At 53.7% G+C, this 24,981-nt stretch overlaps 1 protein-coding gene across 1 annotated transcript in view; it reads right to left on the reverse strand.

The window, feature by feature from the left end:
- The window catches only part of FBN3 (fibrillin 3), a 38,149-nt gene extending 13,496 nt beyond the window's left edge, over window positions 1–24,653 (reverse strand). Inside the window, 25 exon segments of the mRNA XM_049788282.1 lie at window positions 173–238; window positions 362–514; window positions 2,333–2,458; window positions 3,824–3,949; window positions 5,538–5,606; window positions 7,226–7,387; window positions 8,405–8,527; window positions 9,256–9,378; window positions 9,464–9,589; window positions 11,356–11,433; window positions 11,436–11,474; window positions 11,547–11,669; window positions 12,006–12,134; window positions 14,296–14,349; window positions 15,343–15,627; window positions 18,224–18,370; window positions 18,449–18,601; window positions 19,218–19,343; window positions 19,431–19,628; window positions 20,350–20,445; window positions 21,199–21,294; window positions 21,808–21,906; window positions 23,109–23,191; window positions 23,329–23,609; window positions 24,594–24,653. Coding sequence (XP_049644239.1) covers window positions 173–238; window positions 362–514; window positions 2,333–2,458; window positions 3,824–3,949; window positions 5,538–5,606; window positions 7,226–7,387; window positions 8,405–8,527; window positions 9,256–9,378; window positions 9,464–9,589; window positions 11,356–11,433; window positions 11,436–11,474; window positions 11,547–11,669; window positions 12,006–12,134; window positions 14,296–14,349; window positions 15,343–15,627; window positions 18,224–18,370; window positions 18,449–18,601; window positions 19,218–19,343; window positions 19,431–19,628; window positions 20,350–20,445; window positions 21,199–21,294; window positions 21,808–21,906; window positions 23,109–23,191; window positions 23,329–23,609; window positions 24,594–24,653 — 3,121 coding nt within the window.
- Between the last annotated feature and the right edge of the window lie 328 nt (window positions 24,654–24,981).

Genomic DNA, 24,981 nt, shown 5'->3' on the forward strand with positions numbered 1-24,981 from the left:
TATGGGTAGCAGGGGGAGATGCAGGGTCACTCCCATCGCGTACCATCCTTGCCTGAGAGGTTAGGGATCACCCCCTCTCCCAGGCCCAGAGCAAGCCTGAGATTTACCAAGTGTGAGGTGCCCAGATGGGGAGTTTGGGCTGGGGAAAAATGGGGGTACAAGGGGGACTCACCTTCTCGGGAGGCATCTGGGCCTGGAACCGCACCATGGCCAAAGGGGCAGAGCTCCTGAAAGGCAGCTGGGCTCGGAGGGGAGTAGGGGTCCATGAATTAGGGGTTCAGGGGCAGACCCAGCACCCCCAGAATGTGGGTGGGAAAGGGGAAGGATATGGGGGTGCCCTAAGGGAAGGTGGGGAGCTCACCACTGCCCTCCTGTGGACATGGCTCGCAGGGATGGCTCCAGCCCTTGCCAGGCCTCTGGCTGCAGCAGCACCGAGTTTTGGTGGTGTTAAAAGCTTTGGGCATCGAGCACTTTCCGGCCTCAAAACGTGTGAAGCAGAGACTCTGCCTAGTGTCTGGCCCAGGGAGGGAAAATGCCAGAAGGGGCGGGGCTTCAGCTACCTTTGGCTCCACTCATTGGCCACTGGGTCTTCCTGAACCCTTCCAGCAGCCAATCAGGACGCTCTGGGCTCTTGACCATGCTGATTGGTTTGAGTAAGGGCATGTGATCCATCTGAATCAATAAGATTAGGCTGGTTTCATCAATAACACATGCCTCTCCTTCTTGATGGGTTGTGTTTTATGCCAGGGAGAAGAGTCAAACTTAGCTAGAAATTATTTATTGGGGGAGGGGCTTTCTTTAGTTTTTTAAATACATAATTTAAAAATTCTTTATTTTAACACATCCGGCAGTGCTCAGGGCTGACTCCTGGCTCTGTGCTTGAAGCCTCATCCCTCCTTTCTTCCTAGGTAACTTGACCTTACCTGCAAGACCCTGCCCATTCCTGGGAGGGGTCTTGGAAAAGGTAGATAAAGCCTTTGACCCAGGGGTTAGTTGGCCCTTTTTGGTCTTTGGCCAGCATGGAGGTCAAAGGGAAGATGGCTGAAAGGAGTTAAGATGCAGGGCTAAGAATAACTAGTGCTTGAAAGGTTATGATATAGGCCACACATGTGGTGGATAGGGCATGAATAAAGTTGATGCTTCCTGATGCCTGTCTCTGGATGAGTGTGATTCCGACGTTCACCTAAACCTGGGACCCGCCAGCTGAATGGGGATTGCGGAGCCACGTGGCCTGGGATGGCAGAGAAAAATCCCTCCATCCACCTCTATCCAGCACCATCGTTAATTTATTTAATGCAACATGTGCTCAGAGATAATTTCTGGTGGGCTTGTGGGGAGGACAATATGGAATGTCGGGGATCGAACTTAGGTCAGCTGTGTGCAAGGCAAATGAATGCTTTTCTGACTCAGTACTCCTGCCCCTCAGTCAGCAATTCTTGGGGGCAGGGTCCTCATGTCTTTCAGTTATCTCCCTCCTCCTATTTTTTAAAGTGATTATTTATTTATTTGTTGAGTGATTGATTGGTTTTTGGGCCACACCTGGCAATGCTCAGGGGTTACTCCTGGATCTGTGCTCAGAAATCATTCCTGTCCAGCTCGAGGGACCATTTGAGATGCCAGAAATTGAACCTGGTTCGTCTTGGGTCAGCCGGAAGCAAAGCAAATGCCCCGCTGCTGTGCTATCTCTCTGATCCCATCCCCTCATTTTTTTTTTTTTTTTGGCTTTTGGGCCACACCCAGTGACACTCAGGGATTCCTCCTGACTATGTGCTCAGAAATCGCTCCTGGCTTGGGGACCATATGGGACACTAGGGGTTCTAACTGCAAGCCATCCTAGGTTAGAGCATGCAAGGCATAGACCCTACCACTTGCACCACCACTCTCCCCCAATTTTTTAATCTTGTCAGGAAGACAAAGAGATTGGTTGCTGAAAACTGCAGGACCTCAGACCTCCAACTCCAACTTCTCATCACAGAATCTTGCCCTTAGAAGATATCTTACCAGCTTGTGAGTAACCAATATTGGTTGATTTGCTCTACCTTCTGCCTTCCTTCCCTGAATAAGGGAGGGAACTAGCCTAGATGGGTGAATGCTGCCCAGAGCGGTCAAGGTCAGCCCAGACCAACTGAAAATAGCTCAGGTATACCAACTGGGAGAATGGAAGAAAAATCCATGTCTGTGGGACTGGGCTAGTCTCATAGAACTGGGTTCATTCTCTGCAAGGTGGACCAAGAATTTGTTTGATCCAGGGCAACCCTAGGCCCCCTTTTCTAGGGGATCCAGGTAATTCCCATCCCCAGCTCTTCCCTCCAGGCTGAGTGCTTGGACTCACCTAAGCACCTGTGTCTGCTGTGGGAGAGGACAAAGCCCTCTGGGCAGAGACACTGAAAGGTTCCAGGGGTGTTCGTGCAGGTTCCAAAGAGGCAGGGCGTGGGCTCCTCCAAGCACTCATCAACATCTGCATGCATAGAAAGACAAGCTGTGTGCAGGTGCGAGGGGGGAAGTGGGGGTGGGGGAAGGGGACAGGGTCTGGGCCATCAGGAGAGACAGAAGCCCGGGGTCCCTGGGTCCCCAGAGGCTAGGTAGATCAGATGGTGGGATTGAACTCAGGTTGTTCACTAGGTAGATCAGACTGGGGATTGAACTCAGGTTGGTCACCTGCAAGAAAGACCAAGACCTTCCCTGCCAACTACTGTCCAACCCCCAGTAAGATCCACTTAAAAAGAACCAAACATTGCAGAGAGCTAGGATGGCATACAGGGCACTGGGCTTGCACAGATTAAAGAAAAGGGTGCCTTGTAAGAATGGGAGTTTTGGGTTCAATCCCCACCACTGCATGGACCAAGAGCACTGAAATGGAGTATTATTGGGAGTCAGTAATGACCCCAAACAAAAAAATATAATATGCACAGGCATCTTGGTGACAGAGAAAGATCGGATAAAGAATTAAGTTAGGAGGAAAAGTTAATTCAGAGAGCCAGAGCCATAGAGCACAGTGAATAGAGTATTTGTCTTGCACGTAGCTAACCTGAGTTCAATCCTTGGCATCCCAGAGGGTCCCCTGAGCACTACCAGAAGTGATTCAGAAATGCAGAGCTAGGAGTAAAGCCCTCAGCACCACCGGGTGTGGTCCCCCAAACAAACAAAAATAAAAAGATAGATTTCTGGGGCTGGAATGTTAGCACATCGGATAGGGCATTTGCTTTGCATAGAGCCGACCCAGGTTTGGTCCTTGGCATCCTAGAGGGTAGTCAGCCTGCTAGGAGTGATTTCTCAATGCAGAGTCAGGAGGAACCCCTAAGCACTGCAAGGTGTGCCCCCCCAAAAAAAGATAGACTTCTGATCTTGTATCTAGAAAAGTGAGGATCCAGGGCCCAGAGAGATAGCACAGCGGCATTTGCCTTGCAAGCAGCCGATCCAGGACCAAAGGTGGTTGGTTCGAATCCGGTGTCCCATATGGTCCCTCGTGCCTGCCAGGAGCTATTTCTGAGCAGACAGCCAGGAGTATCCCCTGAGCAACGCTGGGTGTGGCCCAAAAACCAAAAACAAAAAAAAAAAAAAAGAAAAGTGAGGATCCATGAGTTAGATACTTGCTAAATACTGTTGAAAGCAGAGCATTAATAAGGATAAAGAGAAACAGAGTGAGGGACCAGAGATATCTCAGTGGGTAGAGCATGCAGTAGACCCCGGTTCAATTTCCAACACCCCAATATCCCAACAGAGTAGAGGGCAGATGGGATGTTCCAAGGAGGCTCCAGCTGCTGGGAACAAGAGAAGGATCCTTACCGGGGGCAGGATAGCATGGGGGGGGGTCCATGCTCACCCACACAACTGCTCATGTCCTCCTGAAGGCGGTAGCCAGGTGGACACTCACATCGGAAGCTGCCGAAGGTGTCGATGCAGCCACCTCCCTGGCACAGCCCCGGAAGTTCTTGGCACTCGTCAATGTCTGCAGGAAGTGAGGAGTCCGTGAGGATCTTGGGGGAGGCCCCCACATGTGTCTTAGGCTCTCAGGGTGCCTGGAAGAGCCAGTTCTGTTTCTTAAAGTATAATTAAGTGGGAGATCACAGCAATAGCACAGTGGGAATGGTGTTTCCCCTGCATGCGGCTGACCCAGGTTTAATCTTGGGCATCCCACAGGGTCCCCTGAGTGCTGCTAGGAGTAATTTCTGAGCATAGAGTCATGCTGAGTGATGCTGGGTGTGGCCCAACTCCCCCCCCCCCAAATGTCAAGTTTGGAGGCAGAGAGATAATTTTTTTTTTGATTTTTGATTTTTGGGTCACACCTGGCAGCGCTCAGGAGTTATTCCTGGCTCCACGCTCAGAAATCGTTCCTGGGTAGCTTGGGGGACCATATGGGATGCTGGGATTCGAACCACCATCCTTCTAGGTCTAAAGCAAACACCTTACCTATCTCTCTGGCCCCAGAGAGATAATTCTTGAGAACATAGCCAGGAGACAGCCCTGAGCACCACTGGGTGTTGCCACAAACAAAACAGAATTCCAAGACACTTTCTTTTCCTTCCTTCCTTCCTTCCTTCCTTCCTTCCTTCCTTCCTTCCTTCCTTCCTTCCTTCCTTCCTTCCTTCCTTCCTTCCTTCCTTCCTTCCTTCCTTCCTTCCTTCCTTCCTTCCTTTTTTCCTTCCTTTTTTCCTTCCTTCCTCCCTTCATTATCTGTCCCCTTCCTTCCTTTGTTATCTGTCCCCTTCCTTCCTTCCTTCCTTCCTTCCTTCCTTCCTTCCTTCCTTCCTTCCTTCCTTCCTTCCTTCCTTCCTTCCTTCCTTCCTTCCTTCCTTCCTTCTCTCTCTCTCTTTCTTTCCTTTATTTTTTATTTATTTTTTTTTTTGTGATTTTTGGGTCATAGCTGGCAGTGCTCAGGGGTTATTCCTGGCTCCAGGCTCAGAAATTGCTCCTGGCAGGCACGGGGGACCATATGGGATGCTGGGATTCGAACTGATGACCTCCTGCATGAAAGGCAAACGCCTTACCTCCATGCTATCTCTCAGACCCCCCAAGACACTTTCTTATAAATTTACTTTTTTTTTTGTTTGTTTTTGAGTCACACCTGGTGACGCACAGAGGTTACTCCTGGCTATGTTTTCAGAAATCGGTCCTGGCTGGGGGGACCATAGGGGACGCTGGGGATTGAACCGTGGTTCGTTCTGGGTCAGTCGCATTGCTGCTCTATCACTCTGACCCCTACTATTTGGTTTTTATTTGAGGACAGAGACAGAGAGGCAGAGATAGGAGATAGAGACAGAGAGACAGAGACAGGAGACAGAGGCAGAGACAGGAGACAGAGGCAGAGACAGGAGACAGAGACAGGAGACAGAGACAGTAGAGAGAGAGAGAGAGAGAGAGAGAGAGAGAGAGAGAGAGAGAGAGAGAGAGAGAGAGAGAGAACTCACCGGTAGCCAAAAGCACTGTTGCATCTGACACTAACTTGGCCTCTGGGTCTGTGTATGTGTGGAGTGATGCTCTGCCCTGTGCTTTGCTGAGGGGCTGGGGGACCACCCAGGGAGCCTTTGAGGACTCACCTTCCAGAGCAAAAGTGATGGAGCTGAGCCGGAAGCCTTCCCCACCAGGACACAGGGCTCGGTGCTCCGCTGCAAGGGAAACAGGAACATTGAGAAGATCTGGGGGGGGGGGCAGTTAGGCAAAGCAAAAGGGATCAGCAGATGGGGGGGCTTCCTGTCTCCCTTTCCCACCACTATAACCTATATCCTTGTACCCTCAGCCATTTGGGGCCAGGAGAGCTTGGCCAAGCCTAATGTGTACATATGTGTGACTGTGTGATAATTCCAGCTCTGGACAGATCAGTTCTGGGGCCATTTGCTGTGATTGGGGAAAAAGGAGATTTTTCCTTCCCAAGCTCCCTTCTTTCTTCTATATCCCAGTGGGACAAAATATTTGCCCCCTCATGGAGATGGACAGACCCAATCCCTGCCCTGTTGGAGGTGTCCTGCACTCCCCCACCCACACCCATTTCCATTCCCATTTTTTTTTTTTTTTTTGGTTTTTCGAGCCACACCCGTTTGATGCTCAGGGGTTACTCCTGGCTAAGTGCTCAGAAACTGTGCCTGGCTTGGGGGGACCATATGGGATGCCGGGGAATCGAACCGCTTGTAAGGCAAACACCTTACCTCTGGCGCCACCTCACCAGCCCCTCCATTCCCATTTAAATAAGCCCAGCCCCATGCTTGATCTAGAAGCTGGTTCTATGCTGAACCTGGTAGGTCTGAGAAGCCAAGGTGCCTAATCATCCTTGTGATACGGTCGTGGGAGCACGCAGCCACCTATCCAGCCACAAGAAACCTTCAAAGTTCACAAGCCAGGCAGCTCAGCAGGAGCACAGAAAATTAGATGGGAAAATTGTGTAGAGGCCCACTAAGCTCAGAGAGTGTAAAGAGTAGCACAGAAGGCGCAATGAGCACCTAACAGCTCAGTAAGTCCTCGGATAGTAACTTCAGCAACACCATTGTAAGATATTTGTTGTCACAAGCAATAGAAAGCAAATGATTTTGTGCCTGCTAAGGGGGCAGGCTGGGGGGTTGGGTGGGGGTGTAACTTGGGAGACAAGTAGAAGGAAGGTCACATTTCCTTGTGGTGGAATTGGTATTAGAATATCAAAAACCTGAAATGGCTGTATTAGGAACAACTTTTTAAATTATAGTGTTGACATAAAATTTCAGATGGGAAATAAATGTTTCCCCTATGAAAAGCCCTGGACAGATGGACACACACAGAGAGACACACACATGGATAGGCAGGCAGGTCCCTTCCCAACTTATGCCTCGTCTTCTGTTCCCCCTTGTCATTCATCCTTCTTTTTACTGTAACTGTGAAAGTCCAATTCCTCCTTCAACATCCCATTCAAATATTTCACTCTTAGAGAAACTTTCCTGCCCACAACTTTCTCCTGAGCCATCATTGTGTCGCTCAGACAAACCTGTGGGACAGTTGACCCTCAAAGTCCCTGGAACACTGACTCCTCCATTTCTATTCCCAGCACAAGGACCAGAGGAAACCTTGGTATTTGTTGAGCAACTGAGCAAGTGAACAGAAACACTTGGAGAGGGATTTTCACAGGACGAGTGTGAAGCAGCAGGACAGAGGCTGAGACAGTGGGTGAAAATACGAGGAACCTTTAGCCCCTTCTGGTTTCCAGCTACCCAGAGGCCAGGCTCAGGACTCAGTTCTCCCTTCCTCCCTCCCTCAGACTTACTGGTGTTGATGAATGGGCACAGCTCACAGGGGCTGCCCCAGGCCTGGCCTAGGGAGCAACAGCAGGATGCCCGGGGTACGCGGACCCCAATCTCGGTGTTGCAGGACAAGCCCCCATCCCCTCGATGTTGAATGGCAAGGAAACAGTTTCCGACTCGGGTGTCTACATAGAAGAAAGACACGATTAGGAGGCGCCGGAGAGATAGCACAGAGGTAGGATGTTTTCCTTGCATGCAGCAGACCCGAGATGGACCAGGGTTTAATCCTCGGCATCCCAGATGGTTCCCCGAGCTTGCCACGAGTGATTTCTGAGGGCAGAGCCAGGAGTAACCCCTGAGCCCTGCTAGGTGTGGTCTTCCCCAAAAGAATGTATCAGGAAGAGGTGGCTGGATGATGCATACACATGTGTGTTTGTATGCACATGTCGTTTGGCATGTGTGTCTCAGCACTTGTCTCTAGGCTGGTGTCTGCCTTGTTTTGGAAACTCTTCAGTCTTCAAAACCCCACTCAACATCTGAGTGAGATTCTACATGTGTGACTCCACATCCATCTCCATACCTGTGTGTACACCATCTATGCAAAATCTGTGTGGACATACCTGTAGCATATCTCTAGGCAAGTCTGTTCATGTGCATATATGTTCCCAGAATGTGAATGTGTAATATGCGTGTTCCTGGATAAAGTTGTTCCTGGACAAATTAACACATGTTCACTTGTACATGAGTTCATATACTTGTCTACATGTTGACAGATATGCATGCCCAGAACGTGTGTGCTAATATGCATGCGTTCGCATGAAACATGTGTGTAGCTGTGCATGTTTAGAGATTTCTTTTTCTTTTTTTTCTTTTTTGGTTTTTGGGCCACACCCGGCGGTGCTCAGGGATTACTCCTGGCTGTCTGCTCAGAAATAGCTCCTGGCAGGCATGGGGGACCATATGGGACACCGGGATTCGAAACAACGACCTTTGGTCCTGGATCGGCTGCTTGCAAGGCAAACACCGCTGTGCTATCTCTCCGAGCCCATGGATGGAGATTTCTGTGCATCTGGGGTCACCTCACTAGATGGGGAGCAGCCAAGCTACATCTGTGAGGAGTTTGAAGAGGGTGGGTCCCTGCCCTGCTCTGCTCACTCACCTGTTCCCCAGTCTTGGGATGCCCATGTGTTCTATCTACTCACCCACACAGCTGCCACTATTGGGGTCCTGCATGAAGCCCTGAGGGCAGCTGCAGCCGTAGGTGTCAGGAGTTTTCACACAGCGACCGTTGATACAGCTTGCGGGGTGCCTGCACTCGTCCACACCTAGGGAGTGTTGGTGGCATTAGCGAGGAGCCCTCACGCCCCTGTGTCCTTCATTCCAGATGTGGGGGACCAGCTCACCCATGGACCCCACATGCTCCCATGTTTTAATCTATTTTTTTTTTGTTTTTTTGGGCCACACCCATTTGACACTCAGGGGTTACTCCTGGCTATGCGCTCAGAAATCGCCCCTGGCTTGGGGGACCATATGGGACACCGGGGGATCGAACCGTGGTCCATCCTACACTAGCGCTTGCAAGGCAGACAGACACCTTACCTCTAGCACCACCTTCCCGGCCCCATGTTTTAATCTATTGGCCAATCTACTACTTTACCCTGAGCACCCTCTCACCCCAATTGCCACATGACCAAAGGGCGAAACCCCCAAACCCAGATATGCCCAGGACCTAGAATGCCAATTGTCTGGGAGTCCCTGATCACAGAGACAGGAGTCAGTCTTGCACCCCACCTGCTATGTCCCCCATCCCCTCCCAAGCACAAGGTAAATAAAGGAGAAGAGTCCAGGGGACTAAGATAGGGGGGTCCAGTGGAGAAGAGAGATGGGGGAGCTGACCGGGTTCAAACCCTGCATCCCATAGGATCCCCTGAGCCCCACCAGGAGTGATGCCTGAGCACAAAGCCAGGAGTCAGCCCTGAGCATTGCTGGGTGTGGCTCAAATACACACACATAAAGGTTGAGGGCTGAGCTGGGACCCCCAAACCCCACGGACCTGAGCACCGGGCGCCTCCCAGCTCCAGTGCAAAGCCGTCTGAACACACGCAGTGGAATGTTCCAGGCAAGTTCTTGCAGCTCCCAAAGGCGCAGAGGGTCCCAGACGCACACTCGTCCACGTCTGCGGGGTGGGGTGCCCCAGTCAGCCGCCCCCTGGTCACTCTACACCCCCCTGCCCACCTCCTGAGGTCAAAGCCGCTACTCACCCTGGCAGGCGCGCTGGTCCTCTGTGCTCTCGAAGCCCGGGTCACATTCGCAACGGAACGCGCCGGGGACGTTGAGGCACTGCCCATGGGCACAGAGGTTTCTGTCCTCGGCACATTCATCCCTGTCTGAGGGTTCCCAGGAGGCAGAGGGCTGGGGGACAGCGGGCTAGGACCCTCACAAGGCAGGCAAGTCGGCCCCCAAATATTCATGGATACCCCGGGGCTGCAGACAAGCAGAACTAAGAACCCAGAGCTAAGATGGAGAGGACAGTGGGCAGGGCGCTTGCCTAGCACGCGGTTGACCCAGGTTTGGTCCTGGGTATCTCATCGGGTTCCCTGAGCACCTCTGGGTGTGACTCCCAAATCCCCCCAAAGGAAGCCAGAAACAACAGAGTGGGGAGGGCGCTTGTCTTGTACATGGCTGAACAATCTCCAGCATCCCACAGGGTCCCCCAAACCCCATTAAGAGTAATCTAAAAGTGCAGAACCAGGAGACAGCAGAGAGCATGAATAGGTGTGACCCCAAAACTCTCCCCAAAAACCCCAGAGGTTTCTTGGCATTATAGGTCCTGGGCATATCTGGGTTTTGGGGTTTCGCCCTTTAGTCATGTGGCATTTGGGGTGGGAGGGTGCTCAGGGTAAAGTAGTAGATTGGCCAATAGATTAAAGCATGGGAGAATGTGGGGTCCATGGGTGAGCTGGGCCCCCACACCCAGGATAAAGGTCACAGGGGACTGAGGGCTCTGCGCTAATGCCAACTACACCCCACAGGTATGGACAAGTGCAGGCACCCCGCACAGTCCTACTGGAGCACAGTCCAGTAGGGAGGATGCTTTGCACAAGGCCAACACAAATTTGATCACAGGTACCATAGGGTCCCTTGAGCCTAGTCAGGAGTGACTCCTGAGTTAAGAGATAAGAGTAAGGGGCTAGAGAGATAGCACAGTGGGGAGGGCATTTGCCTTGCATGAGGCCACAACGCTGGTTTGATCTCTGTTATCCCATAGGGCCCCTGAGCATCGCCAAAAATGACCCCTGAACACACACCAGGAGAAATCCCTGAATGCTGCTGGCTGTAGCCCATAAACAATAAATAAATAAATGGGTCGGAGTGATAGCACAGCAGTAGGGCATTTGCCTTGCATGCAGACAACCTAGGACAGACCTGGGTTCGATCTCCAGTATCCCATATGGTACCCCAAGCCTGCCAGGAGTAATACCTGAGCGCCACTGACTATGGCTCCAACCCCTCCCCAGAAAAAGGTAAGAAAAAAAAGAGAGAGAGAGAGAAAGAGAGAGAGAGAGAGAAAGAAAGAAAGAAAAGAAAGAGAAAGAAAGAAAGAAAGAAAAGAAAGAAGAAAGAAAGAAGAAAGAAAGAAAACAAGAAAGAAAGAAAGAAGAAAGAAAGAAAGAAAGAAAAAGAAAGAAAGAAAGAAAGAAAGAAAGAAAGAAAGAAAGAAAGAAAGAAAGAAAGAAAAAGCAGGAAGTACAGCACAGCAGTAAGGCATTTGCTTTGCATGAGGCCAACCCAGGATAGACTCAAGATTGATTCTCAGCATCTCATATGTTCCCCTGAGCCTGCCAGGAGTAATTCCTGAGTGCAGAGCCAGGAATAACCCATGAATGAGAGTGCCACTGGGTATGGCCCAAGAAACAGCAACAACAAAAATAAATAAGAGACAGGAGTAAGCCCCAAGCAGTGTCAGATGAGACCCTCTCCAAAAAAACCCCCAGTTATTAAATGAGATGGTTCCAAAGTAGAGGGTTGACTGAGGCATGATAGAGGGTGTAGAGCTTGGCCTACGAGGCTTATCTTGAATCCAGGAAGCTGCAGACTGCCACAGCAGCAGCCATTTGGGCCCCAGCTCCCTGGGCCAACACCCGTCATGAACCATGGTAGAAGCCATTCTGGAGAAAGCCAGGCTGGCAGGCACAGTGATAGGAGCCAGTGGTGTTGAGGCAGTGGCCATGGGATCACAGGGGTGTGTGTGGGAGGTACATTCATCCAGGTCTGTGAGTGGGAGTGTGGGAAGGCCCCTGACCCGGACACCCCCCTTCCTGGGACGCCTCCCACTGCACTCACCTTGGCATCTAAGTCCATCTCCTATCCAGCCTGGCTGGCAGCGGCAGCGGAAACTCCCAGGGAAATTGAGGCAGGAGGCATGTGCCTCACAGAGGGATCCCCCCACCTCACATTCATCCACATCTAAAAGGAGATGGGGGGACAGGAGGAGGGCAGGAAGAGAGTACACAATGCAGTCTCCCTGCCCCCTGTTGTGGCAACAAAAATAGGGCTTTGGGGGTTGACTGGGGGTGATTATAGAGAGAAGTGGGGGATGGAAGGTCCCCCCTAAAACTCAGAAGTAACCCCAAATCTTAAACCCTAACAGGTGTCCTGCCCCACTGTACTCCAAGGACTCCAAATTCACTATCAACAACCCTCCCCAGCTCACCCAAAGGCCCTTTCACCCTCCCCTACCCCAGGACCTTTGCACAACCTCTTCTCTATCTCGACTCACCACAGCCCTGAGGTGGGACCTACCCACACATTGTTGCCTCGGTGCCAAGCTACTCTTGTAGCCCTGGGGACAGTGGCATTCAAAGGTGCCCGGGGTGTTTCGACAGGTACCCGGGCCACAGATCTCAGGAAAGAGGTGACATTCATCGATGTCTGCAGAGAAACGGGGTGCAGGGCCTGGAGTTCATGTCTAGAAACATGTGTTCTACGTGGAAAGGCACCCCCAGCCACTGAGCTGAGCTGGGGAGAGTGCCCAGTTGTCAGGGTTGGGGAATGTTTCTGTGCCTAGTGCCTTGGAGCTCCACAGCACCCCCCCTTTTTTTTTGTTTTTTTGTTTTTGTTTTTATGGGCCACACCCGGCAGTGTTCAGGGGTTACTCCTGGCTGTCTGCTCAGAAATAGCTCCTGGCAGGCACGGGGGACCATATGGGACACCAGGATTTGAACCAACCACCTTTGGTCCTGGATCGCTGCTTGCAAGGCAAACGCCGCTGTGCTATCTCTCCGGGCCCAGCACCCCTCTTTTTTAGAGGTGCCTTCCAGGCAGTGCTCAGGGCTTACTTTTGGCTCTGAGCTCAGGAATCACTCTTTTTGGATTTGAGGAATCTTATGGGATGCCAGGGATTGAACCTGGGTCGACCATGTTCAAGGCCAACACCCTCTCCTCTGTGCTATTGCTCTGGCCCCTCTCTATGATAATTTTTGTGTTTTGTTTTTTTTTTGCCTTTTTGGCCACACCCAGCTGCACTCAGGGGTTACTCCTGGCTTTGTGCTCAGAAATCGATTCTGGCAGGCTCAGGGGACCATGTGGGATGCTGGGGATTGAACCCGGGCTCATCCCAGGTTGGTCACATGCAAGGCAAATGCCCTACCGCTGTGCTATCACTCTGGCCTTTTCTCTGTGATATTTTCGACCCATCACACTGGTCTTTCAAGGGAAGGTTTCAAGGATTCGGTGCTGCGTGGGCCTCTCTGTGCCATGAATGCCTAGGTTACTCCAAATAGTTCTGGGGGTCCCCAGGGTTGCACCCCATGATGGTGCCAGGGATTGAACAGGTTGGCTATGTGTAAGGCCTGTTCCTTACACATAGCCTGTTTTTGTTTTGTGGCCCCCTGTAGCACTACTCAGGGGTGACTCCTGGCTCTGTGCTCAGCAAACCCTCCTGGTGGGGCTCAAGATACATTGGTAGTGCCAGGAATCCCCATTGTTCTATCTTTTTTGTTTTTTTGTTTTTGGGCCACACAGTGGTGCTCAGGGGTGACTCCTGGCTGTCTGCTCAGAAATAGCTCCTGGCAGGCATGGGGGACCATAGGGGACACCGGGATTCAAACCTTTGGTCCTGGATCGGCTGCTTGCAAGGTGTTGTGTATGTAAACATTTTATGGGATTATTATGTTACTGACCCTAACCTGATCGGTGATTGTGCCCTACCCTAGGGTGTGACCTGGCATTCTGCCCCCACCCTAGGGTAGTACCTGATTCTGCTTCCACCATTGGGTGGTATCTGATCCCACCATTGGGTGGTACCTGATTCTGGGGGATAAAAACAAGGGTCTGTGGAAGGCCAGGGGCTTTTTGCTGGAACTGAGGCTGAGTCTTTGGACTTCAGTCTTGTCCACCGAATAAAGCTAATATTTCCACAAGCCTGACTGTCTGCGAGCTGTTTACCTGCCGTTTCACCTCAGAACTGTCGGCTGGACAGGGTGGCAGACTTGTACACCGAGCTGGAGGGGAAAGACCTCATCCTCCATCCTCATCCCTCTATCAGTCAACCTCTTCAGGGGCTGACTTGCAACAGCTAGGCAAACGCCGCCACTGTGCTATCTCTCCGGGCTCCCCACTGTTCTATCTTTAGTCTTGCCTGCACCAATTTTTGTGGGGGCTGCACCCGGTAGTGCTCAGGGTTTATTTCTGGCTCTGTGCTCAGCAATCACTCTGGCAAGCTCGGACGACCCTATGAGATGTTGGGGACTGAATCCAGGTTGGCCCTGTGCAAGGAAAGCGCACTCCTTGTTGTGGTACTACGCTGGGACCATTATTATGTTTTCTTGTTTTATTTTGGGGCCCACACCCGGAAGTGTTCAGGGTTGGCTCATGTGATTACTACACTCAGTAATCACTCCTGGGCTCGGGGACTCTATAGGGTGCTGGGGACTGAGTCCAGGTCAGCCGAGTACAAGGAGAGGGCCCTCCCCACTGTTCGTCCCTTGGCCCCATCCCAGATGCATTTCTGCCCCTTGAGCACCAGGCAGGGCCCGTTGCCCAAGTTGCACTGCCCCGAGCCCCCCAAGCCCATCTCTGTTACTCAACTCACCTCTCCCATCCGTGGAGAAGCCCAGGCTGCTGGGGCACAGAACCTGGAACTCAGCTGCAAGCACCAGGGCCGAGGTATCAGTGTGAGTGGCTAGGGAGGGGGGCTGTATCCATACCCACTGTGACCCCTATTATTGAGGGGTGAGTAGGGACTGAGATATCCCTGCTGAGGACAATGCACTCAAGTCTCTCCTTTTTTTTTTTTTTTTTTTTTTTTTTTTGGTTTTTGGGCCAGACCCGGCGGTGCTCAGGGGTTACTCCTGGCTGTCTGCTCAGAAGTAGCTCCTGGCAGGCACGGGGGACCATATGGGACACCGGATTCGAACCAACCACCTTTGGTCCTGGATCGGCTGCTTGCAAGGCAAACGCCGCTGTGCTATCTCTCCGGGCCCAGGTCTCTCCTTTTTTTTAAATTTGATTTTGGACCATACCTGATGACGATCAGGGGTCACTCCTGGCTCTGTGCTCAGAAATCGCTCCTGGCTTGGGGACCATATGGGACACCAGGGGATCGAACCGTGGTCGGTCCTAGCTTAGCGCGTGCAAGGCAAATGTCCTACTGCTTGCGCCACTGCTCTGGCCCCTTCCTTTTATAATATATAATATATATCTTTAAACAGCTTGAGTACAAATATGATTGTATTGTAGTTGGGTTTCAGTCATGCAAAGAACACCACGCTTCACCAGTGCAACATTCCCATCATCCTTTTATTTTTTTTAAAGGCCACCAATGGGAATACTCAGGAATTATTCCTGGTGGTGCTTGGGGGTTACTCCTGGTTCTATCTGTGCTCAGGGATGACTCCTTGCTCTGTACTCAGGAATCACTCCTGGCGGTGCTCAGGGGACCCTATGGGACACCAGGGATCGAACCTGGGTTGGCCCATGCCAGCATCCTTCTTGCTGTACTGCTGCTCTGGCCCTAAGTCTCTCTATCTCTCTCACCTAACCTGTAGCACCCTCATCCCGAGCACCCCAGAAAGAAGCTCCCACATTCCATGCCCAGGAAACAAGGATCCAGCAGGGGCGGGAGGGCCTGGCTGCTCACCTGAGTTCTGAGCTGGGCACGGTTCGCAGGGTTCCCCGAAGTGGTGCTCGGGGCTGGCGCAGCAACACTGGGCTCTGGTGAAGGTGCCGGGGAAGGGGCGTGTGCAGCTGGTCCCGTCCAGGCCGCTGTAGCATGCGCTGCCCACCTGGCGGGCCACCTGGCTGGGCACCTGGTTGGGCACCTGGTTGGTTGTACATGGATGGTTGCTGCCCTGGACCAGCCCCTCGGGACAGCGGCAGTGGAAGGAGCCGGGGCTGGGGGCCCCGCCCTGGCATTCAGCAGCGTCTGCAAAGGGGAGTGGAGGAGGCCTGCAGGTAAGGCGGGTTATGCCCACTCGCTGGCCCATTTCCCCTCTGAGCACCCATCATGGGTCCTTTGAGCCTGCTGGGACTTTTTTTTTTTTTTTTGGCTTTTGGGCCACACCTGGTGACGCTCTGGTGTTACTCCTGACTCTGAGACTTCTTCTTTTTTTTTTTTTTTTGGTTTTTGGGTCACACCCGGTGTTGCTCAGGGGTTACTCCTGGCTGTCTGCTCAGAAATAGCTCCTGGCAGGCACGGGGGACCATATGAGACACCGGGATTCGAACCAACCACCGTTGGTCCTGGATCGGCTGCTTGCAAGGCAAACGCCACTGTGCTATCTCTCTGGGCCCAATTTTTTTTTTTTTGTTTTGTTTTGTTTTTTGGATCACACCTGGCATTGCTCAGGGGTTACTCCTGGCTGTCTGCTCAGAAATAGCTCCTGGCAGGCACAGGGGAACCATATGGGACACCAGGATTCGAACCAACCACCTTTGGTCCTGGATCGGCTGCTTGCAAGGCAAACACCGCTGCGCTATCTCTCCGGGCCCCAACCTTAACTTCTATTACCTCCTCTCCCAACTTGCTGTCTCATCTTACCTGATGGTAAGACCAGCCCATTTCTGGGAGGGGTCTATGGAAGATAACAAAGGGGTTGGCTGAGGGGCGTAAAGAGGATTCCGAAGGATTCAGAGGAGAGATTCAGTAAGAGAAGCTTCAGCTGGAAGGAGGAGAGATGCAGGGCTGATGAAGGAGACTGCTGAAAAGGTTAGTTTAGAAGCCATGTAAGATACATATATGGTAGCTCGGGTATTATTATGTCTTCATGTCTCCTGACTTCTACTGACTACTTGTGGATTATTTCTTTGCCACTACCCTGAACCCACAGACCCGTCAGTCCAAAGAAGCTGCAGGCACTGGGCTAGAAGGAGATGCAGGTGTCCAGGCAGGCCGAGAAAGGCCTCTCATTCCATCCACCATCATCCATTGCCATCCAGGACTCTTATTAATTTAATTGGTACTTCAACTGGCGCCCGAACAGGGACCTCAGCTTCCAGCCTCCAACCTCAATGTTCAGCTGGAATTCCAGCCTCCATTTCTGCCTCCACTTCCAGCCTCTACCCCCCCCGCCCCAGTTTCTACCTTCACTCCCAGCCACCCATCTCCATCTCCCTGTCCTCCACCTTCACAGTAGTTCTTCCTGCACAGAGATTGAATCCGGGTCAACTGGATGCAAGCAAGCACCCTCCCTCCCTCCTTCGCATATGTACTGTCAGTGCTGCCTTGTTCAAAGCACAGATACAGACTGATAAAGGCATGTGCCCCTCCCAAACCCCCCTGAAAAAAGGTGGGATAGAGGCTGGCACATGGCTTTGTAGCCTGAAGCCCCAACTTTGGTCTGTGGCACCACATGGTCCCTCAGGCACTGACTTTTGTATCCCCCCCCAAAATACACTCACAGCTGTGTCCAAGTACTGATTGATCCTAGAGTTTGGGGACACTTCTTGTGAGCCCTCCAAAAGGTGGGTGAGGAAAGGTAATGGGGAGAGTTAAGGGGGGGTCCTCATTGTTCCCCATGAGCTGTAGGGGTCTAGAGAGGCCCCCTGGATCCCACAGGGGGCTGTGGAGCATGCCTTCTCCATGGTGTTGACTCCCATCCTGCCACTAACTGGGGTTTGGGGATCGCAGCAGCAAACATGTTTAGGTCTTCTGGGCAGGCAGCCTGGGCTGGAGTTCATGGGAAGATCTGGGGGTGTGAGGGAGCTGAAGGAGAGAGTCAGGGATCACACTGGGCACAGGAAAGACCTCAGGAGGCTCAAATGGTAGAATCAGGTAGAATCAGAGCTATGGCACAGTGGGAAGGGTGTTTGCCTTGCTTGCGACTAACCTGGGTTTGATTTCCGGCATCCCATCGGAGCTCCTGAATCAATCCCACCAGGAGTAATTCCTTTTTTTCTTTTTAGGTTTTTTTAGGTCACATGGCTGTTCAGAGAGGGGTTACTCCTGGCTCTGCGCTCAGAAATCGCTCCTGGCAAGCTTGGGGGACCATATGGGATGCTGGGAATCCAACCTGGGTCCATCCTGGGTTGGACATGTGCAAAGCAAATTCCCTACTGCTGTGCTATTGCTCCAGCCCCAGGAGTAACTTCTGGGCTCAAACCCAAGAGTAACTCCTGATTACTGCTGGGTGTGACCCCAAAATAAAAATTAAAAATCAAACCCCAGGACCGGAGTGATAGCACAGCAAGGAGGGCACTTGCTTTGCACATGGCCTACCAGGGTTGTATCCTCAGCATCCCACTGGATCCCCCAAGCTCTGCCAGGAGTAGCCCTTGGGCACCACTGGGTGTGGCCCAAACCCCCCCCCCAATAATGATACCCTGACCCCAGATCCCCACCACAAGCTCAAAGTTTAGACCTCCTCCAAAACCCTGAGTCCCAACTCTGTACCCCAAAGCAAAAACACTTGAAGATCTGGGTCCTCCAAACCTCCATCACCACCCCTGAGAATATTCTCAGGATTTTCATCCCACATGTTTCCTCAACCTCTGGGTCTCGCCTCTCAAACTCCAAATCTCACCTACATGAGTCCCACTGAGGCTCAGGCTGGGAACCGCTGGCTCAGAACCCCGGGGGTCCTGTGGTGTCGATCCAAAGCCTGGAACCGCAGCGCCTGGTGCAGAGGCTGGGCTGCTTCTCTGATGTGGGCATAGTCGCTGGAACTCAGCTGTGAGGCCAGAAGCAGGTTTGAGGCCAGGGCTTCCCGAGCAGTGGGGTTCAGAGAGGGGCGGCCCCGGCCACTCACCTGAGCCGGGGACAGGACATGGCTCAGGGGACGATCCAGCGGCCCAGCACCTGCCCCGTTCACAGCAGCATGACCCTCGGGGGTAGCGCAGGGCAGCGGGTCCCACACAGCGCCCCCCAATTAGTGCCAGGTAGCAGATACCAGCCCGGTGGTCTGCAAGGAGGTGGTGTGGTGAGTAGAGAGGAAAGAGGAGGCCCAGTCCCACAGTTCCACACAGCTTCTCAGCCCAGCTCCATTGGCACTGCTGGCGGGGACAGCCCCTTTGTCCCCCAGGATGACCTGTGCCTCAGTTTCCCAAGTTACCTATCTGGGAGATGTTCTAAGTATGCTGAGTTGATACAAAGCATCTCTTCAGGGGCCAGAGAGATAGCACAGTGGTTAAGGCATTACCTAGCACATGGCCAAACAGGCAGGGTTTGATCCCCAGCACCCTACAGGCTCTCCTGAGCAAGGCTGGGTATGATCCCTCAAATTCTCCCAAAGGGAGCCAGAAACTGAGTACAACAGGTAGAGAGCTTGCTTTCATGTGGCTAATTCAGGTTGCATTCCCAGCACCCCATGGGGTCCTCCAAGCCCCATCAGGAGTGATGCCCGAGCACAGAGCTGGGAGTCAGTGCTGAGCACTGCCGAGTGTGGCCCAAGCAAGAACTGAGAACCAGGTCCAGAAAGACAAAAACAGGAGAGCTTGAAGATTCTCCTGTTGCCTGAAGGTTGCACAGACTAGGAGGCGCCTCCACCCCGACAAGCCCCTTAGGGCGCCCTAGCTCACCCAGGCAGCGTGTCCCATCCTGGCTGCTGGTGAACCCTGGTGGGCAGACACAGGTGTAGCCCCCCACCGTGTTGGTGCAGAGGCCCCCAGAGCAGAGGCCAGGCAGGCTGACACACTCGTCCACATCTGTCAGGGAAGGAGACTCCCGTTAGAGGGAGCAACCAAGGCTGCTGGGTGTCTCCTGGGTCTGCCCTGTTCCTGCTCCCAACTCACCCTGACAGGCACCCGTGTGGACATTGGGGAGGAAGCCCCGGTGGCAGGGGTGCGGCTGGGCAGGACACGGCTCACAGGGCAGGCCCCAGGCACGCCCCACAGTGGCGCAGCACAGGGTTTTGGTGGACGTGAGGCCCGTCAGCTGGTGCTTGCAGCCCCAGGGCCCCACTTGGCCAAAGCAGGGACCCGACCGATAGTCTGTGAGGAATAGAGGGGGGCATGTAGCCTCCAGCTACCCCACAACCAGCACCTTCTGAAACTCCCTGCCTGTAGCTCCTGACCTCAAGTCTTATGCTGGGTCCCTTATGAACTCCTACGCACCCTTCAAAATCCTTTCCCTCCAACCCATTGCCCAAACCATTTCCAAGAGTAAGGTCAGGATCTTCCAGATGTTGAGTGAGGGGCAACATCTGGACCTCCCCAGAATACGTCCCTGACACCTCTTCCTATACTCAGCCCCCTAACTCTGTCCCCACTGTTGGCACCTGGCTGATAAATATACTTCCAGTCAGGGGCCTGGCACTGAGACAGGAGAAGCCCCTTGGAAGAAATGCTCAACCGCACTGTACCCCAACCTGGACCTCAGACAGAGGAGGAACTCAGAATCCAGTGCTCTCCCCCCAGATGGCACTGACTACCTAAGTCAATGCAGGTTTCTCAATAGAATCTGGCAAGAACCAAGCCCCATCCCCAAACCCACCCACCTCCCCTGAACCATTCGCCATATGTGTGGACTAAAAGAGGTATAGTCAATTTATGAATTTCTCCATGTCTCTTCCCCCAGGAAGCCTTCCCAGATGCTGTTCCCTGGCACAGACAGCTTCTTGTGCCCTTCACAGCATCAGAAAAGAAGAGCCTGGAAGAATCTGATCCTCCACCCCACACTTTCTGGGGTCTTGTCCCCACCCTGGCTCCGCACCTCTCTCGCACCATGGTCCTAGGAAGCCATACACGCAGGCACAGAGATTGGGGCCGATGCAGCGACCTCCGTTGTGGCAGCCATGGTCACATAGGGCTGTGCGGGAGAGACAAGACTTAGGGCCTAGCCACTAAGGAAACTGGGGGCTCTCACCCACAAGCCTATGTGTTTTGCTCGTTTTGGGGCCACACCTGGTGGTGCTCAGGGTAGACTCCTGACTTTGTGCTCAGGGATCACTCCTGGCCATGCTTAGGGAATCTATGAGATGCTGCGACAGCCTCATGCAAGACAAATGCCCTCCCTGATGTGTTATCGCTCCAGCCCTAAGTCTGTCGTTACCCAGAAACCCCAGTTATCTGGCCAAGATCCAAGGGAGGGGCTGGAGAGATAGCATGGAGGCAGGGCATTTGCCTTGCATGCAGAAGGACGGTGGTTCGAATCTTGGCATCCCATATGGCCCCCCGAGTCTGCCAGGAGCAATTTCTGAGTGTAGAGCCAGGAGTAACCCCTGAGTGCAGCTGGGTGTGACCCAAAAAAAAAAAATCCAAGGGAGAGGAAGAGGGAGAGGAGGAGAGGAAGAGGAAGGTGTAGGAGGAGGGAGAGAAGGATGATAGGGAGGAAGGAGAGGAGGAGGGAAAGGAGGAGGATAATAAGGAGGAAGATGAGGAGGAGGAAGAAGAGAAGGAGGAAGAGAAAGAAGAGGAGAAAGATGAGGAGGACAAAAAAGAAAAGGGAAAGGAGAATCACTCAGTGTCCTCCAACCCTGCTCCTCAGAGACTGGCCCCTGTCGGTAAGCGCCCCCTTTGCACCCTTTAACTCTAGTCAGCAGAGCCCAGGCCAGTTACTCACGTTGTCCACAAAGGGTGCCCGTGTACCCCTTCTGGCACAGGCAGGAGTCCCCTCTGCAACTGCCACCATTCAAGCAGCTCACTCTGCACCCCACCTCTAGAAGAAGGAGGAAGAGAGGCTCACCGTGGGGCACAGACAGCCCCGTGTACCCAGACTCCCCCACTGTGTCTGTGCAAGCAGGAGAGACTGGGAGAGCCTGCAGTATCTAATTCTTTTGTCTGTTTTGGGGCCACACTTGGTGGTGCTCAGGGATCACTCCTGGTGGGGCTTCGGGGACCCTCTGGGGTATTGGGGATCAAACCCAGTGTGTGCAAAACAAATACCTTCCCCACTGATCTTATTGCACCACTCCTGGGTCTTCCAGAATCTGTTCTAATTTTTTTTTTGGGGGGGGAACACCCAGTGGTGGTCAGAGCTGACTCCTGGCTCTGTATTCATGGTGGTGCTCAAGGGACCCTATGGGATGCCGGGGATCGAACCCAGGTCAGCTGTGTGCAAGTAAAGCACGCTCCCCACTGTGCTATCACTCCAGCCCCACAGAAAAAGCTTGAATACCCCATGACTCCAACTTTCTCCCTGTGGCCCTTCTGACCTTATCTTGCCACTCACCTCTGCTCACCCCACAGCTGGGGGCCTGATGCCCATTGGCACAGATGCACAGGTTGGGTTGGAAGCAGAACCCCGGGCTACAGGCATGTCTGCAGAGAGCTGGCAGGGACAAAGATGGTGCATCAGGGCCATGAGCCTTGGGGGGGCTGGACCCAGGACTATGGCCTCTCTGGGCCATGAGGGATATAGAAATGGGAGAAAATTGGGGTGCATTGGCCTTGGGGTTGAGGTTTGTCCCAGGGGCTGCCATGAAATGGGGAGATGGGAAGCCCAGAAGGAGACTAAGACGAAAACAGACCAAGAGCAAAAGACTGATGGGCCAGAGTGAGAGCACAGTGGGTAGGGCATTTGCCTTGCATGTGGCAGACTCAGGTTTGATCCCCGGCATCCCATATGGTCCCCTAAACCTGCCAGGAATGATTCTTTTTTTTTGGTTTTTGGGCCACACCCGGTGACGCTCAGGGGTTACTCCTGGCTATGCGCTCAGAAGTCGCTCCTGGCTTGGGGGACCATATGGGACACTGGGGGATCGAACCGAGGTCCGTCCTAGGCTAGTGCTGGCAAGGCAGACACCTTACCTCTAGCGCCACCACCCGGCCCCCAGGAATGATTCTTGAGTGCAGATCCAGTAGTAACCCCTGAGTGCTATCAGGTGTGACCTCCCCCCCCCCAAAAAAAAAATAAAATGAAATAAAAAGCAGACCCAGGCTGGGCAGGTAGATGAATGGGCGCATAGGAATCTTGGTTTTGATTCCCAGCACCGCAAGATCCCCTGAGCACTGCCAGGGGCAAACCCCAAGAATTGCATTAGTAGCTCCTCTGAGCAGAGCTAGGTGGGTATCCCCCAAACCAAACAGAAAGACAAAACAAAAAAACAAAAGAAAAACAAAAGGTAGGTCAGAGCACTAGGACAAGTGGAGAGGGCACTTGCCTTGCATGTGGCTGACCCAGGTTCAATCCTTAGCATCCCACCGGGTCCTCTGAGCCCCTCAGGAGTGATCCCTGAGTTCAGAGCCAGGATTGTGGCCCAAATACCAAAAGCTGAGGCAGAGACAGAGAGACAGACAGAGACAGGGAGCCACAGTGAAAGATCTACAGGTAGTCAGAACCAGCTAAGTTGGAAGACAAAAGAAAATAAACTTGATAGGTTGGGTTGAGGCCTGAGATCCTACAGAAGCCCCCACCCCATCTCTACCCCAGGTCAATTCTTCTGTGACCCCCCCAAATAGTCTAACGAAGGTGGGACTTCCCTTTGCCCCTGCCTGAACTACCGCCCAAGTCCAGAAGGTGGCAGCACTCACGCACGACGCACAGGTGCCCTCCGGGGCGCGTGGTCCAGCCGGGGCAGCAGTAGGACTGGAACCCGGAGCCACACACATTGGGCCTTGGGGAGAGCAGGGTGGGTGAACCCCGGCCTAGATGAGTACCCACCCTACCCTGGGGCCTCTCACACAGCTCCCCACAACACTTCCCAGGAGGGTAGCCCAGTCCCACGCGGTCCAGCTCACACCCCACACGCACCCTTGCAAGATAGGAGGTCCACCTCTCCTGCGAACACGTCCCGGACCTGAAGTCTCCGGGGCCCCGACCCAGAGACCCTGGGCACCTACCAGGTACCCCAGGGCCAACCAGGGCATCAGGAGCTGAGCCCAAGGACCCTGGCCCATGGCGAGGGCACCGTTCCAGACCAGATAGGGTCCCTGGAGAACAAAGACTTTGGATGCTGGGAGGAGGAAGTGCAATGATGCCACCCGCAGAAGCCCTGGCCCATAGGACACGCTGGAGAATCGGGCCAGGGCTGGCTGGGCAGCAGGAGAAGTCACAGGGGGGATTACTGGAGGTGAGATGGCTCAGCAATGAAGTTAGCCAGGCAGCTGGAGTGCTCAACTGGGCAGCAGAACTTCTGCTGGATGGGCCAGAGCCAGAGCACAGAAGGGAAGGTGTTTGCCTGGCAAATGGCCAATCCAGGTTTGATCCGTGCATTCCCCCCTGAGTGAGCACTGCCAGGAATGATCCCTGAGTACCTCAAAACAAACCCTCCATAAAAGGGGAGCACCTGGCAGGTGGGGCTGAGTCCACATCCCTGGAGATGTGGAGCCTCATCTGGGCAGGGCTTGAAGCCTGGGGGATGGTGGGAGAGCCCCCCACAACACCAGCCAGGAGGTGGCTGATTCCCCCCAGCGCCTAAAAGCTTGGGAAGACAGTGAGGATGAAAGGGGGGGCGTCACAGAAAGGGGTGAGGTGCAATGGAGAGAGCGCTGTGCAAACCCCCAATTCCTAGGCTCTTAGCCAACCATCTCTAGGCCTTGGCAAACAGTGAGCGCCAGTTCAAGAATCTCAGAGAAGGCAGTCTCTGCTCATTGCAGGGGACGCGGGAAGGGGGTGCCAGTGAACCCCACTAGGGAAAACCATCCCCCTTTTCTGTTTCCAAGGGCCCCCCAAACGTCTGCGCGCGCTTGGAGCATCTGCGAGTTTGGAGAGTGCGCGCGCGCGCGGTGGGGGGACCCCTGCCCAACTGGGGGGCCTAGGGGGAAGGAAGGGGTGGTCTCCGAGAACAGAGAGAGAGTGGGGGCCTTCTTCGGCTCGGCCAACGGGCCCCAGAATCTGTCGAATGAATGAGCGAGCGAGCAGGAGGGGTGGGGAACCTGGAGCTGCCGCGGTGGGGTGATGTGGGGTGGGAGGCGGGAAGGAGGGGTGGGTGGGTGGGTGGGTTGGGACTGGAGACAGGGTGGTGATGGGATGAGAACCCCAACCCCCACTCCCTCGGCTCCCGACTCCGCCCTCACCTGCGGGTGGGGAGAGGAGAAGGGGAGCCCCCCGCGTGCGCCCCGGCGCGCCCTCCCCATCCTTGCGCCTTTACGCGCGAGCGCGCGCCCCCAGCCTGGAGAAGAAGGGGTGGGGTGGGGTGGACCCGGGGCTGCTGGCTGCAAACAAAGGGCTCCCCTCCCCGCTGCCCGCGCGCTTCACCGACCTGCTCCACAGCTGCGGGGTGTAGGAGGGGCAGGCGTGTCGCTTTGGGGGTGCGGGGACCCCCCCGGAAAAGTCGGGGGAGTCGGAGGAGGTTGAATCCCCGTCGCTTTCCCAGGCCCGAGCTCCCACTGTCCGTGGGGGAGACTGGGGTGGGGGTGGAGGGCCCTTCTGGTACCTCCAAGCTGGGGTGGGAGGGGGCCGGGG

This window comes from Suncus etruscus, chromosome 15 (genome assembly GCF_024139225.1).
Source record: "Suncus etruscus isolate mSunEtr1 chromosome 15, mSunEtr1.pri.cur, whole genome shotgun sequence".
Classification (NCBI taxonomy): Eukaryota; Metazoa; Chordata; class Mammalia; order Eulipotyphla; family Soricidae; genus Suncus; species Suncus etruscus.